The sequence below is a fragment of the Myotis davidii genome, unplaced genomic scaffold (assembly GCF_000327345.1).
Source record: "Myotis davidii unplaced genomic scaffold, ASM32734v1 scaffold1330, whole genome shotgun sequence".
Classification (NCBI taxonomy): Eukaryota; Metazoa; Chordata; class Mammalia; order Chiroptera; family Vespertilionidae; genus Myotis; species Myotis davidii.
Genome location: NW_006283826.1, coordinates 2,627,340 through 2,647,288, shown reverse-complemented (window position 1 = coordinate 2,647,288; position 19,949 = coordinate 2,627,340). Strand labels below are relative to the sequence as shown.

The following is a 19,949-nucleotide window of genomic DNA, read 5'->3' as shown; positions in this document are numbered from 1 at the left end:
TTAAGAAAGCTAAAAAAATTCTAAGAAGCCATTACTCAAATTTTGGAACCTTCCATTAAATAAATATATTGAATCTCAAAAGGTGATTATATACACATTATAAATAGAGCATGCAATAACCCAGGAAAATATCCTGCATATAACCAAGTAGAAAGGCAGAAGAATGCAAGTATGTGTCTACCATGCTATATAATAAAAGGCTAAATGCAAATCGACCAAAGAGCAGAACAACTGGTCACTATGACACTCACTGACCACCAGAGGGCAAATGCTCAACACAGGAGCTGCCCCCATTCAGCCAGAAGCTGAGCTCACAGCTGGCGAGCGCACTGGTGGTGGTGGAAACCTCTCCCACCTCCGCGGCAGCACTAAGGATGTCCAACTGCCAGCTTAGGAGCAGGCCTAAGCCATCAGTTAGACATCCCCCAAGGGCTCCTGGACTTGAAGTGGGTGCAGGCTGGGCTGAGGGCCCCTCCCCTCCCCCAAGTGCATGAATTTCATTCACTGGGCCTCTAATGACTTAATAAACTGAGTTAACAGTATGCCACATATGGACAATGAATAAAGGAATATATCAGAATTAAAGAGCTGTGAAAAGGTGGCAGAATCCAGGGTGACTTAATATCTAGCAGAATGCCTAGTTATAGAGAAGACAGTAAATGTTTGCTGAATGAGTAAATGTATAAACTTTTGAGGTTCTTTCATATTATTTTGCCTTCTTATTCCCAGTGGAAATACTGGTGGTGTGAAGGTTTCCACCAATCTTCAATTCCCCCAAGAATGTTTCCTAGAACACTCATGCAGCAGGATAACACAGGCGAAAGGGTCCCTCACCAAATTAATAATCTCTGCTAACATCTTAGAAATTCACAGTGTCCATCAGCATAAACCCAGGCTACAGGGACATCACAGAAGATGTAAGGCTGCAAATTCTAGTATACTAGCAGCAGCATGGAGAGGGAAAGGAGGGCCACCATCAGAACACCACGTTCTGGAAAAACACAGCCTTCAAAGATCTAACAAGTAGCATCATCCAAATGACTCCTGATACACGTTTAAATGTTATTCCACTTTCAGTACTATGTAAGTTAAGCAGCAGCCATGCTCTAAAACAACAACTGTAGATAGGTCCAGCTCTCTTTCCAAATGGTTCTTCTGAGATTCTTATGAGTAATCTGTGTTTTTCCACAACATACCTACCATCTTTTATCATAGTACAATTTGCCATCTTCTATCCGAGCTTCAAATCTCTGGGCTGGAGACTCAGCTGGTGTGGCAGGCAAGTGTTCGGGAGAAGAGGGGGATGCTGGAGGAACCAAAAAAATATTTCAATGACTAAGCATGTAACAAACATGTGAGTCCGCCAGCTAACATGCTTTAATTGAAATGCTATTAAAAGGTACTAATAATCATAATCATCAAGTCCTTACAGTTGTAATAAATGGGAATCCAATAAAATTCTTGTATAGTACATCTTATGATCCTCAAAGCAAACCTGTGAGGTAAGCAAGGAGAAGATTAACCCCACTGAACAGAGGAGAAACCTGAGGCTCAGGCAGGCTAAGGGATTTGCCCAAGGTCACTTAGAGTAGAACTAAAATCCCAGCGATCCACCTGAAGCCCAAAGGGCAAAATTAGATAAATCCTCTTAAATCTATAAAAAAAATGAAATAATTTCTAGAAATATTTATAACTAGGTGGAGCAAGTCAAGCTAAGACAGTGCTAGTAACTTCAGTGGGTTCAAATGATCTAAATTCACACACTTTACTCAAAGAACCCCTTTCCCCATCATGCCTTCAGACCCTCTCTGTGGACCTCAGGAGGAAATTACTTAAAAATAAAGAAGACTCTTATTTTCTTCCCCAAGATATGGTGAGTAGAGGGATGTGTGAGTAATCACAGCACCTAAAACAAAACAAAAGCCTTGCCAGTTCAGAGTTCCCTCTAACAGCCCAGCACTGACTCGAGTGCTGCTCTGGAAGGAAGCACCGTGAACACGGGCCAGCCTCTTCTACAGGCTGGGACTGGGGGCAGCTGCAAGTTCTGACCAGAGCCAGTTCCTGCAAAGCACTGCAACAGCAGTGGCTAGTCGCAGGGGTGGGCAAACTTTTTGACTCGAGGGCCACAATGGGTTCTTAAACTGGACCGGAGGGTCGGAACAAAAGCATGGATGGAGTGTTTGTGTGAACTAATATAAATTCAAAGTAAACATCATTACATAAAAGGGTACGGTCTTTTTTTTTCAATAGTTTTATTCATTTCAAACGGGCCGGATCCGGCCCACGGGCCATAGTTTGCCCACGGTTGGGCTAGTACCTAACTCCACAAAGCAAGTAACACTGACGCCCCCTTCTGGTTTCATTTTCAGAAATGGATGTGTACTTAAATATTATAGCTGATACCCACACAGAAAGAAAACCGTTACCAGCCAATCAATCAAATGTCCCTTTTACAATAAATTTAAAGGAAAAGACAAACATAACTTGAACATAGCAGGGTTAAAAAAAAAAATCAGGAGAGGGTGCATTTAAGGTTCCCTTCAGCTTTCATGATTCCCTTACTAAATGTCAGTGCCAGTTTTATAAAAGAATTCACTGCCCCCACCCCCCCCGCCCATCTTAGACAAATGATGAACACTTTATTTTTGAAAATGGCAACAATTCCCTGTCGAGTATTCACATGCTTCTGCAAAAACATGATAAAAAACTGCACAAATGCCAATAATGTCATGCACTTACCTGGTCTCTTGGGTGACTTAAGCTGTAGAAAGAACAACAAAAAATCTTAGAGAAAATCACTTCAGATGCAACTTACAGTGTCAAAGGTATCAAATTGATTTAACAAGTAACATGTGAACAAAGTAAAGCTGAAAACCATATCAAACCTAAGCTTTCACATAAATCAAATAAATCACAACAGTACCTTATTTAACGTTCGCAGATCCTCCATGATCTGTTCATCCGTTAACAAGTAGTTTAACTGGGGTGTGAGAGTTAAAGAAATGTGTCTGAAAAGCACGGTTTCCAAGCAAACAGACTTCAACAAAATGAAACAGGATTTTAGTTTACAAAGTGTGATTATGTAACATGACATTCTTAAAATGATAGTCTCTTGGAAGTTTTTGATTCTCCTACTAAATGTCATGGCACCAGGTATACAGAAGAATTCATACCCCCATCTCACAAACTTCAGTGATGCAAAGGTGGAATGAGCGTCAACAGGTAACTACAATAATAGTGTGCACAGCACACAATAGAAGAACTTCATCCTGAACTTATCAAGTGCATTTGTTCCAAAGAGCTGAAGGCTTCACATTCATACTTGGGATTAATCTTCCCTCGCAAGTTACATTCTTAGTTGTAAAGAGAAAGGAACCTGAAGTTGTGCCCTTTCCTGATGACAAATAACTGAACCATTTTATGCAAATGGCTATTTATTAGGTCCTCAAAAGGATGGAAACAATACTTCTCCACACGTCCTCTTCCCATTCCCATTTTTATGATTAAAGCGGCTTCCTTCTGACTGACTGAAATCTCACTTGCTTTAATTTAACAAGTTTGCAATCCAGGGATACAGATAACTGAGGCAGAAAAGTCAGCTATCACTGTCCTCATTTTACAAGTAAAAAAAATTAATGCACTTGAAATTTTCAGTTGCCCCTCAATCTCCAAGTAGTAAAACCAGGTTGAATCTCCAACACAAAGTACCTTTGCAAATAACTCTCTCTATAAATCCCAAATGCAGTAGCAATTGAGGACTCTGATCATAAAATAGCCAAACCCTACTTTCCGATCATATACAGTATGACTATTTTCTGTAGGACAATAGCCATGTGTATTCTACCAAGTGGGTAAGCAAAGAATTCGATCATCTTAAAGAGGGAAAAGTGATCCAGGCTTGATGCAAATGGATATCAGGAGCAGGTTTTCTCCGCTTGTCTGGAATGGGGACAGGGTCATTTGGTCGTCTCCGCAACTTCCTGGTCATGATGGGTTTCACTTCCATAGAATCTGTGGCAAGAATGGAATGGGTAAACCTATCCAATCCCCATTGAAGTCAGTGAGAATTTCCGTAATGTAAAAATACCTGCCCCGTAGCCACCCAATCAGTTTTACTGGGGATGTCTGGTCCACACATGGCCCAACCCAGACACCCATGTCAGACCTCAGAGAGAAGGTCATGCTTATAAGATTCAGACCCGCTGACCTGAGTGTACATCCCTCTCAGAAACGCAGCCCAGCCCTGCTGTCTACTATTGTAACCGCTTCAGGAATCTCTCCAGCACCCCGACAACCAGGGATTTTCCTCCTTTTCCCTCAAATTTAAAGAGGCCACAGAGTCACAGGTTCTGGGGATTAGAAGGAACCTCTGGGTCATCTCTGTGTGCTAACTCCTGCTGTTCCCATGGAGGGTGGGTGAACTGAAGCTCACTGGTATGAAAGGCTCTTTTAGAGGCCAGTGGCCTCGGTGCCAACAATTTTATATGAGATCTTCATTCACAAACACGAACTCTATTTTATTTAATAACCTTTTGTAGCTACTTGACTATCAGGAATGATACAATGAAGGCTCATAATAAAGGCCTCTTTTCATTCTTCTTGGCTTTTCTCTGCCACGTCTGATACTGGTTGCTGACTTCCCTCGCCTTAAAATCTCTCCTCCCCAGCCACTGCCACACAAATCTCTCCTCTCCTGACTTGTGTCTCTGAGGTCCTTTCTGCTGGCCTGCCCCTTTAAAACTAGTGATCTCTGGAGTCCAGTCAGTCTCAGCCTGTTTTCCCAAGGAATCTCTGACCATCAACTCCAGCTCCATCCACCCTTCTGAAAGGCCACCTATAGCCTACACCACCATATACTCTCGAGGCTCCAAACCAGCCCATTTCTCCTTGTTTCACCTCCCAAGGCTGCTGCTTCTCCTGTGTCTCAGGGGCATCACATCTACTCATTCTTCCAAGCCAAAACAAAATCTGCCATTTATGACTTGTCTTCCTTAATCCAGGTATCAAATCCAGCTCATAATAGCAAGTCTGCCTTTTAACTACCTCTCAGCTCCAACTCCTCATCAGATCATCTCCCTCAAAGTGATCTTCCTATGACACAAATCAGGTCATTTTGCACCTCACTCCAATATTTTAATGGCTCCTTACTCTCTACAGAATAAAAGCCATGCCTCATTTCTGGTCTTTTCCCTTTTTCTTTATTCACACAAATCCTGTGTGTGTGCTTTTAGCTATTTTGTTACCCAAAGGCACCATACTTTTATGCCTACAAGATTGAACCATGTCCTCTCTGCCTAGCCTCCTCTTTTCTGCCCAGTAAACTCCTACACATCCCTCTGTGACCACTTCCACAGACAGTAACCAGAGCATTTGTACAAATCTCTGCTGCCACGTGCCAAAAGTATGGGACATTTCCCCCCAACAGATGCTTAAATTCCACCCCAGCATGGAATCTGCCCCAGCCCAGCCTGATGATGAGACACAGTTAACTTGAAAACACACACTATCAACAAAGAAGCCAAGACAGCCTTGCAGGATTCAAATGTAGCCCTCCCACGACGGCTAACTGTGGGATGTAAGAGCATGTAATAAACACGCGCACAAAGTCAAATGGCATTTCTGCATGCTGCTCTTAAGAACAGAAATGGGTATTGATTTTTCCCCCAAGAAGGAATGGAGGTAAAGTGGTAAGAAACACAGACCTAACAAATATTCATAAAAAGGTACTTGGAAGTGGGGGTAGAAGGAAGGACAAACAGACACACCTTTGGGGGCTTTTCCCTAAAAGAAATCTCTTAGCCTATGCTGAGATGCCACCCTCCTCCAGTGGCTTAGAGGCCAATGGGTCTGAATCCCTGCCGGTGTTGTGTGACCTAAGGCAGGCTACAGAAGTACTCTTGCCTGAGGTTGCTCAGCTATGAAATGGAAATACCAATGAGACTACCCTCACAAGGTGGTGTGAGGATTACGTGAGATGATACATGTAAACCTCTCAGTACAGTGCCGGTCATAATGAGAGTTTAATCAATGGTAGTTTTTATTAGCATATTTTCAGCCAAGAAAAAACTACAAAAATCTTCTTTAAAAGTCAAGGTGCAGCCCTAGCCGGTTTGGCTCAATGGATAGAGCGTCAGCTTGTAATAATAATTTCAAAGGATCCCAGGTTTAATTCTGGTCAAGGGCACATACCTTGGTTATAGGCTCCTCCCTGGCCTGGGCCCTGGTCAGGGTGAGTGCAGGAGGCAACCAGTCATGTGTTTCTCTCACATCAATGTTTCTTTCTGTCTTTCCCTCTCTCTTCCACTCTCCCTAAAAATAAATGGGGAAAATATCCTCGGGTGAGGATTAACAAAAAATAAATAAAAGTTAAGGCACAAACAGTTGAAACAGAAGTTACAGACTTGCTGTCAACTGAGAGGCATTGCATCATGCAGACCTAACTGGAAAACGGTGTAAAAGGAGCTCACTCCACCTTAAAGAGCACCAGAGAAAAAGCACCTAGCTCAGCCGTGGGCAAACTACGGCCCGCGGGCCAGATCCGGCCCGTTTGAAATGAATAAAACTAAAAAAATAAAAGACCTTACCCTTTTATGTAATGATGTTTACTTTGAATTTATATTAGTTCACACAAACACTCCATCCATGCTTTTGTTCCGGCCCTCAGGTCCAGTTTAAGAACCCATTGTGGCCCTCGAGTCAAAAAGTTTGCCCACCCCTGACCTAGCTCATGAACATCATGGCATGTTCTGTCCACTACAGAGAGGGGCCGAGTATTCCTTATCTTTCGGCTGCCATGTCTGCTGGGTAGGGAGGGTGGGCAATACATGATGGAAGTAAGGAAATAAAGGTATAGCTGAAGATCTGACAACAACCCAGTCCAATCGAGGCCAATATACTCAGAAAATAATAATTACATCACTCAAAAATCCAAAAATTTAATCTAATTCTTCTGTTACAGGCTGGGTGAAACTTCCTATTCCTATATCAATACAACCACATATACCTTCAAGGTTTTACAATGGGAAAAAACAAGCCTGTCAAATCTTTATCTTCATTTAGGACAGCAGTTCTCAACCTGTGGGTCGAGACCCCTTTGGGGGTTAAACGACCCTTTCACGGGGGTCACCTAAGACCATCGGAAAACACATATATAATTACATATTGTTTTTGTGATTAATCACTATGCTTTAATTATGTTCAATTTGTAACAATGAAATTGGGAGTCACCACAACATGAGGAACTATATTAAAGGGTTGCGGCATTAGGAAGGTTGAGAACCACTGATTTAGGATCTCAATCTCTCTCTCTCTCTCTCGCTCTCTCTCTCTCTCTCTCTCTCTCCACCTCTCAACACCATCACACATTGAGGAAGACAAGAAAACCGTGTCAGTCTGGTAACTATTAGAACACAAGCTCCTTGAGGACACAAACCTTCGCTATTAGTTTCATTTTGTGAGTTACTTAGTACCACATGAATCCATAGTATATACTGGGAGTCCATATAATATGGTAGTTAAGAAAACAGGCTTGGAGTCAGACACATTCTGGCTTAACCACTATCTCATTGGAGGAACTTTGAGCAAAAGGCTATTTCTCTGAGCCTAATTTTGCAAGTCACGTCACAGGAGCTACAGGAACTGAATCAGGTTACAACTCCCAACCGTCCTTACTCTGTGCACCAGCTGCTCGTTGAAGGCATTATCTCTTGTAATACTAGGCATTATCTTTCGTCATCTTTACACCAACCCTCCATGGTAAGTTCTACCATCTCCTTGTCAAATGAGACAATCCCACCACAGAAGTTCATGACAGGGTTCATCCATATCCATCAGCCTGTAGAGGCAGCTCTATCATTTTTATATAATACCTGGCTCATTGTAAGTACTCAGGAAACAGAGCTCCTATATTGATATTATAATTACTCATGGTTCCAGCTAAGGATCCAGTATCTTCTGAAGGAAGCTAAGGTCATGAGTTTTGGACCCGAGGGGCCTGAGGATTGGAGGATGCCCCTGGTGGGGCAAGAACTTACAAAAGAAAATGAAGTGGCAGTTAGTGGGCTGTTGAAAGAATGGAGAAAAGGCAGATGTCCTAAAGATAGGAAGAGGGAAAATGAATTAAAAATGATAAAGCTCCCCACATTTTCAAGATCATTAAATTCTAAGTATTTGGGTTACTTAGCCTTGGTTTCAACTGCATAGAGAACTCACTCAGGTAATTCTATAACCTCGCTACTAAAGGTGTGGTCCCACCAGCAGCAGCAGCACCCCTGGGAGGTGTTTAGAAATGCAGGATCTTGGGCTCCACTCCAGACCCCCAAACCAGAATCTGCATTTTATTGAGGCCCCCTGGTGACTCACACATTTAAACTGGGGGAGCACTGATCTAGAACTTAGCCTAGGTTTCTTTATCGACAATATACCTTTCCACATGCACAACCCAGCTGTCCTCATAAGTTCTCCACTAGAGGTTTGAAGAGAACCTAATTCCCATGGAGGTCTGTAACGCTTTAAATCCTGTTCAGACAAAGCAGGTCACTAGACCCACCCATTTCCAATGGGTTATTTGGACTAAGCTTCTCATCAGTCTTATTTCATTTCATTTTTCAGGATGTTTTCTTCTTTTTTAAAAATATATTTCTATTGATTTCAGAGAAGGGAGAGGGAGAAAGAGATGGAAACATCAATGAGAGAGAATCATTGATCGGCTGCCTCCTGCACGCCCTCCACTGGGGATTGAGCCCATGTGCCCTTGACCTGAATCAAACCTGGGAACCTTCAGTCCGCAGGCTGACACTCCATCCACTGAGCTAAACTGGCTAGGGCTTTTCAAGACATTTTCATTTTTTTTAAATATATTTTATTGATTTTTTACAGAGAGGAAGGGGGAGGGATAGAGAGTTAGAAACATCAATGAGAGAGAAACATCGATTCAGATGCCTCCTGCACACCTCCTACTGGGGATGTGCCCGCAACCAAGGTACATGCTCTTGACCGGAATCGAGCCTGGGACCCTTCAGTCCGCAGGCCAACGCTCTATCCACTGAGCCAAACCGGTCAGGGCCACATTTTCATTGTTGAACCATAAAAGATGTTAAGAAATCTCTTTTCTGGACAGAGCTGGGCAACCCTGGTGTTGGGCATCAATCCACAAAGGTGAAATAAGTCAATCAGTGAGAGGAAAGAAATCAGGCCTTTAATCCAACACCATAACAGCACCATCTGTGGAAATGCTAATTATCCTTCTAGCTCCAGTGCCTTTTCTTCCCACACTCCATCATTACCTTGGCAATGTCTCCATACCAAGGGTACCAAATGGCTTGAGAAAGGACATCAGTACCTTTAATGCCCATGGCTAGCTTTGAGTACTTCTGTCATCTATCTATTTTACTAAGTTACAAATGATTTCCCCGTGTTTATTTGTCTTTTCTACCCTGGCAGACTCAGCCTTAAGTCACTGAGGATGCCTCCTGTCCCCATTAAGATTCTGGCTATAAAACTGCCTGGCCAAACAATGTCTATCGCTTGTCAATAATTTGGATGCCGCCGAGGCCGGTTTGGCTCAGTGGATGGGGCGTCGGCCTGCGGACTGGGGGGTCCCGGGTTCGATTCCGGTCGGGGGCGTGTGCCTGGGTTGCGGGCACATTCCCGGGGGGAGATGTGCAGGAGGCAGCTGATCGATGTTTCTAACTCTCTATCTCTCTACCTTCCTCTCTGTAAAAAAAAAAAAAAATCAATAAAATATATTTTAAAAAAATAATAATAATAATAATTTGGATGCCAAATCACAGGTAAGGTGATGATATCCTTCCCTACAGATGGAAAGGGAGCATCTATAAAGGACAATATTTCCCACTAGCCTAATGAAGGCTCCCAAACATCTGGTGGCTCTAACAGAGTGATGAGGCGTCAATGCCAGCTACATCCACCATCAGAGAAATGGTGTGTGGATCAGAAAACAAGCAGGCAGGCTGGCACCAAACTAGGTACCGCAGTGCTCATAGTCTAATTAAAAAAAGCATTGTAACAAAAACGAGATGGTGCTATTTTAGCATCCATTCTCACTCAAAACACCATTTCTGAGTTGCTTTCAGAGGTCTTCAAGGAATTCACTCCTTTTGCCACGTCTCTCAATGAGGAAATTATCAGAGGAGTCATTTTTCAAGTGTGAGACTCCCTCTTTAGACACAACCACATTCTCATTGGTGTTTCAAGGAATTGGAGCTAGAAGTTTATGTCAATTAGGAGGCCAATTTGTGTCATCAGTTCACAGCACCAAAAATACAGATGGGGAAACACAGCTCTTAACTGTTACTTTTACTTTCAAGGTCAATCCCAAGGACTTACATAGAAACAATGCATGTGCTACTAAAATCAGGCATGCCAGGGCTCTAGTACCTTCAGAATATGATTATGAAAGTTAAATTTTGGGGTGGGAAGAGGCATACCACTTACATATCCAAGTGACCAACTTACCACTGACTTTCCTTGTGGTATTTGCTGATGGAAATTTTGCTAAGTGCCAAAGTAACTAATTCCTGCCCTTTAACCTTCTAGGATTCAAAAGACTACATATGGCAACAGAGGAGTTGGCCCATATTGCTTCTCCCTCATACCTGCTGAGTTTCCATATGCAGATTACCAAATCCTAGAAGGCAAGGAGAGACTGGCTCTGAGTCAATGTAACTTGATTACCTTTACAGGAATGGAATTCAGAGGGACTCAGGTAAGTAATCTATGAACATAACCAAGACAAATGGCAGCTGACCCAAGAAATAGAGAGGGAACCAAGATGGCAGCATAGGTGAACACCTATACTTGCTGCCTCTCACAACCACATCAAAACTACAACTAAAAGACAGAACAGATATCATCCAGAACCACGGGAGGGGTGGCTGAGTGCAAGTTCTGCAACTGGAAGGAAAGAAAAAAGTGCACTGAGACTGGTAGGAGGTGTGGAGGTAGGGAGGCGTGCGCGAAACAAGCTGACAACTGGGTGCGCTGTTGGTTTTTTTCAATCGGGAGGGAGATACAAGCTCCCGATTGCTCTGAACTTCAGTTCTGGGTGACTTGGGGAACCCAGCCTCATATGGGGAGAAACTGGACTGTCTGGCATCGGGACAGGAATATGAGGGTGGCTTTCTCTCAGAGGTGCTCACAGCAATCATTGTTCCTGCATGGGGGCGCGGGACATGGAGACGCGGGAACCTCCCTGGTGCAGGGTTGATGGACAGCCATTGCTGTTTGCTCCGCCCTGGTGAATCCCTGAGACCCCACCCCACCCAATTTACAATCCCACCCAAGCTGTGCACAACGGCTTTTGCATACGAATGGCCTATCCTTTTGCAGCCTAACCTAACAAACAGCAGCCGGGTCAGAGAGCTCCAAAGCTTCCAAAAGAAGGCCTACGGCCCAGCAGCAGCAGCCTGCCTTGCTTCACAGCTGGGCCTCATCTGGGCACCTCCAAACCCCAAACAAAGAGGAAGAATCTGCAGATCTCTCTGTAGCTCCTGCTGGGTGGCCTCACGCAGTGGCTGACTTTGCACCTCCTTAGAGATCCAAGAGCCATGGCTGACCTTGTGCCTCCTTGGAGATCCAAGAGCCAGTGTACCCAGTGGTCAGTGTGAGACCATACCAGATTATAACTCTTCACATCCATAAGCAACACAGTCAAGGGGCAGACTCAGTGAGCACCAAAGCCCCACTGAAGCAAGTCCTGCCACACAAAGTTGTCTCCAGCACAGCAGTTTTTCCTCTGTAGACACAGCTGGTCCTCACAGCCAATTGACCTGAGGTCAATTCCTCCCAGTGATACCATCTACAATCAAGGCTTAACTACAACAAGACTATACACACAGCCCATAAAGGGGTGCACCAAGAGTGTCCACCTCAGGTGATTGGGGAGGCTGAGCCACTGGGCGCTATAGAACACCTAGCACACAAAGCCACTCTATCAACACAGCGAAGCATAAAAAATGTGGAGACAAAGAAACAGGTCACAAATGACAGAAATGGAGGAAAGCAAACTACTGGATAGAGTTCAAAACCACGGTTATAAGGTTACTCAAGAATCTTCTAGGAACCTCTGAGAAATTTAGTGAGATACGAAAAAGGACCAATGAGAAATTAAGCATACACTGACTGAAATAAAGAATAATATACAGAGATACAACAGCAGACTAGAGGATCCCAAGAATCAAGTCAAAGATTTGAAATACGAAGAAGCAAAAAACACCCAACCCAAAAAGCAAAAAAAAAAAAAAATCCACAAATATGAAGATAGTGTAAGGAGTCTCTGAGACAACTTCAAGCGTACCAACATCCGAATTATAGGGGTGCCAGAAGAAGAGAGAGAACAAGATATTGAAAACCGGCTTCATCACCACCAAACCAGTATTATATGAAATGCCGAAAGGTACCCTTTAAGAGGAGGAAGAAGAAGAAAAAGGTAAAGATAAAAACTATGAACAACAAAGTAACAACAAATACATATCTATCAACAAATGAATCTAAAAATCAATAAAAAATCTGATGAACAGAATAAACTAGTGAATATAATAGAATCAGGGGCTTTAGAAAGGGAGTGGACTGACAATTCTCGGGGGGAAGGGGGTTTGGGGGTTGCAGGAAGAGATTGGACAAAAATCTTATACCTATGGACGAGGACAATGGGGGGAAGTAATGGCATGGGGTGGGGTGGGAACTGGGTGGAGGGGAGCTATGGGGAGAAAAAAGAGGAACAACTGTAATAATCTGAACAATATTTATTTAAATGTAAATGAAAAATTAATTACTTAATTGAATAAAGTAGAGGCTGAAATTCACTGAACATGTTATGTTTACGGCACTGTACTAGGCATAATCGTGAGAGATAGGGTATAATAAGCCCCATTTACGGGAGGGGGCAGGGAATAGGCTCAGAGAAGTTAAGCGGCTTGACTAAAGTCACACAGCCAATAAAGACGAAATTAGAAATCTGACCTGTCATGTCAAAGCCCACTCTCCTTTCAGCTTGCTCTGCTCTGATGAGGAACTGAGACACCAGACAGAAGGAGTTAACTGGAATACCTCCACCATCCACCCAGGCTCTGCGCCTTAGGGCTCCTAAAACGCTGCTGGTGCTTTCATACCTCCAGTCAGTTCCATGGTTAGCTTTTCATTTTCAATCATCTTCTTCTTTTCTTCTAGCTCAGCAATCAGGTTCTCTTTCAGTTCAACCTTCTTATCTTCAAATTCTTTTACTGCTGCCTTCTTTTCTTTAATGTAATTTCTTTCCACTTGTTCAGTCTGAGCAAAAGAGAAAGACAGAATAGGGGTACATAGCTCTGGCAGCCAGGGCTCCACCTTGAAGTCTGGCAAAAACTTCAAGAGCAAAGAAAATACCTTTACTAGAAAGAGGAGAAATAGTTGGACTCTCACACACACACACCGGCAGTAATGCAGGTCTCTGGGAGCCAGTTTTCCAATAAATGGGTAAACTTAAACCAACTTCTGCTTGTTTTCATGAGTATACCTCACTTGCTACTCAGGTATTTCCTCCCTTCCATATCTTATATTTTATGGTGTGTGTTAAAATAGAACAGTAATCTCTCAATGATAGTAAATAAATGCTTTAAGGACATAATTTCAAAGGAAACAGTAGTTTCCAGATGAAATATCTATATTCAAAATTAACTGAGTCAAGATAGGAGTTACTGTATGTTTTGATATTTACAGTAAAATAAAGATCAACTAAAGTAGACCATTTACTAGGTGTCTGAATCCCAAAGTACTAAACACTAAAATTATACTAAATAAAAACTGCATAAACATCCATTTTCTAAACCTCACCAGGGGGCTTATGGTGGGCAGTGGCTATGGATCATGTATCCTTCAGGCTGTGACTATGCGTGCTGCACTGACTTGAGTACGAAAATGGTTTCCAATGTGGCTCTGATAAACCATGACCTTCTCACACTCATGTATCATGCTCTGATAAATTCACACCCCCTATTCTCCCCTCCCCCCCACAACAAGCCACCCTGGGAGCAGTACATCGTTCAAGTTTAAGGCAGCCCTCATCCCTGGCCTCACACAGACCAGCACTACATGTCTGCTAAATAAAAGTTTTAATCCGTCTTCCCTGCTAACCCAGAGTCTCAGCTATAGAACTGAACTACTGAGCCAATTCAGAAACTGGGCTCCTTCGAGGACCAACACAACAAATTATTAGACCGTTATAATTCAGACATACTCCCAGGGAAATAGCTTTAATGTGAGATCAAAGTCAACAAGAAAGCCCTCAGGGGTGAGTGTCCCCTAGTCCCGTGACAAGCAGAGGCTGCCCAACAAACAAATGAATAGAAGGAATTTCTGAATTGAGACCACATGTCCTTTTGTCAAACAGAACAGTGACAAAGGGTTCCAGCTGGAGGCTTCCCCACTATCTATTTGGTGATAGAAGGAAAGGCCACCAGTTGGGAGAGCAAGATTCCAATCTGAGAAAGAGCCCGCAAACCCAGAAGATCCATGGTACTTACTTCCAGCTGCAGGAAGAGTTCTGAAAGAGATAAAACGTGCAATTAGATTCGCTAGGCTGTGTCACCTTTCTAGACAGTATGTTAGGATTCATTTAGGAGCAGTAATTGCTTTCTGAAAGCACGATTACACAGAGCAAATGTTTTCATCAGTAAAGTGCTGATATACATGAAGGGGAAGGATGCAGGAAGCACTGTGTCTACTTAAAAGTTGGCCCTGACAGCATCAGCTTTGGCAGTTCTGTCCAAGGGCAAAAACAAGCGGCAGGCACCAAACAACCTCAACAAAATAAAAATAAAAGTAATCCCATCTTTCTCTTTCTCTCAGTTCATATCCTCCAACGTCCCACAGGGCAGGATGGGGCAGGGAGAAGCAATGCACTTACTCCAGAAACAGAGTCAGCATTGATGTTTGTAAAGTATTGTGTGACGGGCTCTATGTGGTAAGGAAGGACAATCCCCAAAAACTTAGAAGGCAGAGGTTTGCGCCCTCCTGGGCTTTGCTCCCAGGCCACCAAGCCTCTGTTCACAGCCATGCTTCCACCAGCAATGCCCTCTGATCTCTCTGATTCACTTCCAAGTGTCAGATCTAATGCAGCCTCCTCCAACAGGCCTTTCCTCAGGCCCCTTCACTCATCAACCCCTTCTCAGACACCTGAAGGCATCTACCCACCGTATTCAACAGCTTATTTAGCACCCTGTGTGCCAGGCGATTAGCAACTGTTAATCCAGCGGCTTCCTCACCACTAGATTGAAAGGCCCTCTGCAAAACGCAGAGCTTGGGACAAAACAGGTCCCTGACTTGTAATCTTTCCTGGGTGACACTGGAGTTGCTGCATAAGGTCCACCAAGATTGTTGGCAGGTCACCGCTCCAGGGGGTGCTGTTCACATTTCCCCCAAGTCTCCTTTGCAAATCTGATCAATCCTATGGCGCTATTCCCCCATAAAAACTACCACATATGCACATTCACACATATGTCCAAGATTTTGAGAGTTTCAGGGACTCCAGATTAAGAATCTAAATGTCAAATAACAATTGTTGAATGAGAAAAATTAACTGAGCAGAGGGACAAGCACTCATTATTTTCTAGGCCCCGCCCAAAGCCCTGATCACTGGAAATCCCTGGGCACAAGAACACAGCCAGTCCAACATGCTTACTCCTATGACTGCTTCATACTTGATCCACTCATGAACAGGCCAGACATCTGAGATCTGTGCCATTCTGAGAAGTTATGCCTGCACCAACAAGTCAAACTGACGATTAGCACTTAGAGTTGGTGGCAATTTTAAAGCAGCCAGACAACACACACAACTAAAGCAGGTGAATTATCTCTGCATGGAATGTGCTTTTTAAAGCTCAAGCCATGACTAATTTAGGGGCTCTTCTGCACTTTTATGGGGGTGGGAGGATGTTTAGGAAAGATCATGTGAGGACAGAATTGAGAGTGGAAGTAAGATAAACAACTCAATGCTCACCCTGCAGTTCTAGTTTAAGAAAAGTTGCTCACATCAATTTTCTTTCTTTACTTATATCTTGAACCAATTCCGTGAGGTAGGTTCCCCTCTACGATGGGGAAGCTAAGGCTCCAAGAGCAAATACCTGCTTAAAGGCACAGGACCTAGAGTGATGGAAGAACTAGACCTAAGGACCTCAGTCTCCACGGCAACACCTCCTTTCCCTGCTAAAAGGGAACTCCAGGAGGACCAAGATTTTTAAAGATATCCCAAGGAGATGCCTCAGGAACTCAGAATGGAAGGGATGTGGGGTAATCACAGGGGCAGGAGGGCTGTAGATAGACAGAAGTCTAATGACTGTATCTCCATTGTCCCAGCACCCCTCACGCCTTCAGCTCCTTTCCCACCTGTTGGTGTCCACTGAACATCAACTCACTGACAGAGAGAAGAAAGGGTTCCATCAACAGAAAGCTGGGAAGTCACTGGATCGGAAAGAAAGAGGACAGCACCTAGACCTCATCTTAGAACCCACAATCACTTTTACCGCTGCAGAAACAAATACCATGCTGCACTCAAATGCTAGCTGATGAGAAGTTTCAAAATTTAACACAGCCCACCGGTGTGGCTCAGTGGTTGAGTGTCAACCTATGTACCAGGAGGTCAGGGTTTAATTCTGGGTCAGGGCACATGCCCGGATTGCGGCCTCAATCCCCAGTAGGGGGCAGCTGATCAATGATTCTTTCTCATCATTGATGTTTCTGTCCCTCTCTCCTTCTCCCTTCCTGTCTGAAGTCAATAAAAATATGTTTTTAAAGATTTCCTGTAAACATAGCAATCTGTGTTTACACACTTTAAGTAGTCATCACATCTTACTTTTTGCATAACTCTATTTAACTTATGATGTTCCTTCATTTACACTTTTGGATATCTTTTGTCAATGAAACACTGAGTTTCCTTAAGTCAAGGACAATGTGTTACACTATTTCATATTGCTCACAGAACTAAAATGTAGCAGATGCTCAACAACTGTTTGTTGAATGAATACATTTACTATGTATGACAGACCAAAAAAATACTTTTTCTCTAAATGTTTATAATACTTGAGAAAAACAAGAGGATACTCTTTCCTCCCAGAGCACAGAATACTAGAAGCAGCAAACTCAAAATAGGAGTGAAACAACCTACAATCCTTTTCCCTGTAAGCTCCTCTGAACGTCCATAAAGCCAGCCCTGCAGACCCAAGAAAGAATGTGTGATTTTTTGGGTAACAGGGGGGATATATCCTGACTGCAAGGAGCCACCACTAACAACCTCCACTATGATCCTTAAGAAAGGATGAACCCGTTTTATGTAACTGCACCTTTAAAGTCTCTTCCCTAAAACTCTCCCTTCAATGCGATAGTTGAGATATATTTTGAAGCAAAGCTCATATGGCCACATTACATTGATGATCAGCAAAAGGAAGAAAACTTGAAGATGATATAGTTCCATTTAAGATAGTGTCTTACCTGCATTTCGTATCCTCTCTTTGTACTGCTGATCTAGTTTTTTCATCCTCTTCTGATACTCCTGTAACGTACCTGATTTTGAGATTTAAAAAATAAAAAATTACTCTCCAGTTCCTAAAATTGTTTTCTAGCACTAACAGTAACTGCCTTAGTAACATCAGAATGAAACTCGACCTAAGAAAAGGCACACACAGAGCTAACTGGACTCTGGCTCTCAAGGAAGACACAGCAGAAATCATCCCAACACAGTGAACTGAGACTCTCTAGCAAGCGAGGAGTTACGGAAAAGTGCCGGCAACCTCCAGGGATTCTGATCACTTGCTGCTACAGTTTGGATCAGCGAGCCTTCCTTTCCAGGAAAGACTTAATTCTCCTGCAATAAGACTAGGTCTAGATCAATGCCACCTAGAACTTTCTCTGCAATGATGGAAATGTCCTATCACACTGTCCAATATGGTAGCCATTAGTCACATGTAGCTACTAAGCACATGAAATGTGGCTAATGCAACTGGGGGACTGAATTATTAATTTTATTTAATTAAATGTAAATAGCCACATGTGGCTAGTGATAATACTAAACAGCTCAGATTTAGATTCCTACCAAATCTCTACTCATTTCATTGCTTTTCCCAGAAGCTGCTCATTATGAGGGTCCCAATTAGTATGGGAAGTGTTTCCTAATCATAATGAGAAAGCACAGTAAGTAAATCCATAGTTCATTAGCATTTAGTTTAGAAAGAATAATACAATTTTATTTATTTTCTGGAAACATCTCTCCTACAAAATGTCTAGCTGTAGGCAGTGTGATCTTCAGTTCATGCCCTACAGAAGGCCTTAGTGAGATTTCAACTGTTTGTTGAATGCATACATTTACTGTGTTTGAAGACTGCACTCTACTGAGAGAAGATAGCAAAATGTATACTGAGACAGCCAAATTTTAAATCACTCCAACAGAGAAGTGAAATACAGATTTCAAAGGTTTTTAATATTAAGAAGTATATTTAGAAAGATTAAATCACACACCAACCTTCCTGCAACTGTTGTAACTGTCTCTTGAGAGAAGCTAGTTTATCCTGATACATCCTGTAAAGAAAGGAAAGCCACAATGTGAGACAAAAACATTCAGTGCTCTATTCCAGAATAATCTACACACAGGAATTACCTGGGTTATTATAGGAATCTCATCAGGGTCGCTTAGCTGGTTTAAAATGTACCCGCAGCTAAAGGGACCAGAAAGGGACAGGATTCTGTGTTCTTAAATCCTATCCCTATTTTGTAGATCCTCCTGTTATCCCAACGTTAAAGAATCAGTCTAAAATCTGTAAGTATAAGGACACGCAGATTTTAATAAGTGACAATGATAGTTAGGCAAGAACATACAAAAAATTTGAAAAAGTGAGGCCATTTTTTCTAGACTTACAAGCATAAATAACACACACACACCCCAATATAGGAAAGGCATTAAACTCAGCTCTTATATCAACTCTACAATTAGATTATAAGTTCCAAAGGAGTAAGATTATGCCTGTACCCTCTCGCAGTCCGAGACCCCTCGCTGCTTACCACCTGCCTGCTTACTGCTCCTTACCACGAGGCTCGCTGCCTCCTTTGCACTGCCCTGGAGGCAGGAGAGGCTCCTGCCACCGCCGCTGTGCTCGCCAGCCGTGAGCCCGGCTTCTGGCTGAGCGGTACACTCCTGTACTGATCACCAGGGGGAAGCTCCTGTGTTGAGCGTCTGCCCTCCAGTGGTCAGTGTGCATTATAGCGACTGGTTGTTCTGGTCCTTCTGCCATAACAGTCGTTTAGGCTTTTAATATATAGCCATGTAAGCACTAAGTTAATAAATCTTCATATCATTTTTAAAAGCACTACTTTTTAGGATCAGAGAAATAATAGTAATTCAGTAACAAATGTTAACACGTTAAGCGCCATGTCAGTCATCGGTGACTAACACTATACTTTCAGTCCGGACCAGTCAGTCACTGGTGCCACCAGCATATTGGTGAAGTCGTATATCGCGGGCTAAACGGAAAGGAAGAGAAAAGAGGCTTGGCGTTTAACGTGTTAAAATGCATGATTTATTTGCAGCCCCAGCTGAATAAGAACACATAGCACACACAAAGCAAAAGAATGCAGTGTGCTATTTTTCCCCTCTCATACTGAATGGATTATAGGCAATTACCCACTCTGGCAAGTCTGTTTGAATGGTAGATTCCACATATAAATCACATTTCAGCAATATTTTTGCCTCTACCTGAAAAAACACCCCCAAATTCAAAAACAAGATTGGCAACCTGAAGAAAAAAAAAAGACTACTCTCAACAGGTAATAGGCACAACAGCCTTTGGGTTAATCAAGTAAAGGCTGCAAATATACCCCAACTATCTACAGGATGAGGAAGAAGTAGGTAGAACCTAAGAATTACTCAGAATGTCTGATTCTTTTAGGGAATTTCACTCTCAATGCTC

The 19,949-nt window shown here is 42.9% G+C and overlaps 1 protein-coding gene across 1 annotated transcript in view; it reads right to left on the bottom strand.

Moving 5' to 3' along the window:
• Window positions 1-19,949, bottom strand: part of SUDS3 (SDS3 homolog, SIN3A corepressor complex component) — a 67,617-nt gene that overhangs the window by 12,316 nt on the left and 35,352 nt on the right. Inside the window, exons 5-12 of the mRNA XM_006754148.2 lie at window positions 18,509-18,564; window positions 17,482-17,553; window positions 14,520-14,539; window positions 13,131-13,287; window positions 3,916-4,011; window positions 2,924-2,985; window positions 2,740-2,761; window positions 1,201-1,306 (exon numbers count right to left, since the gene is read on the bottom strand). Coding sequence (XP_006754211.1) covers window positions 1,201-1,306; window positions 2,740-2,761; window positions 2,924-2,985; window positions 3,916-4,011; window positions 13,131-13,287; window positions 14,520-14,539; window positions 17,482-17,553; window positions 18,509-18,564 — 591 coding nt within the window. The remainder of the gene's footprint in view (window positions 1-1,200; window positions 1,307-2,739; window positions 2,762-2,923; window positions 2,986-3,915; window positions 4,012-13,130; window positions 13,288-14,519; window positions 14,540-17,481; window positions 17,554-18,508; window positions 18,565-19,949) is intronic.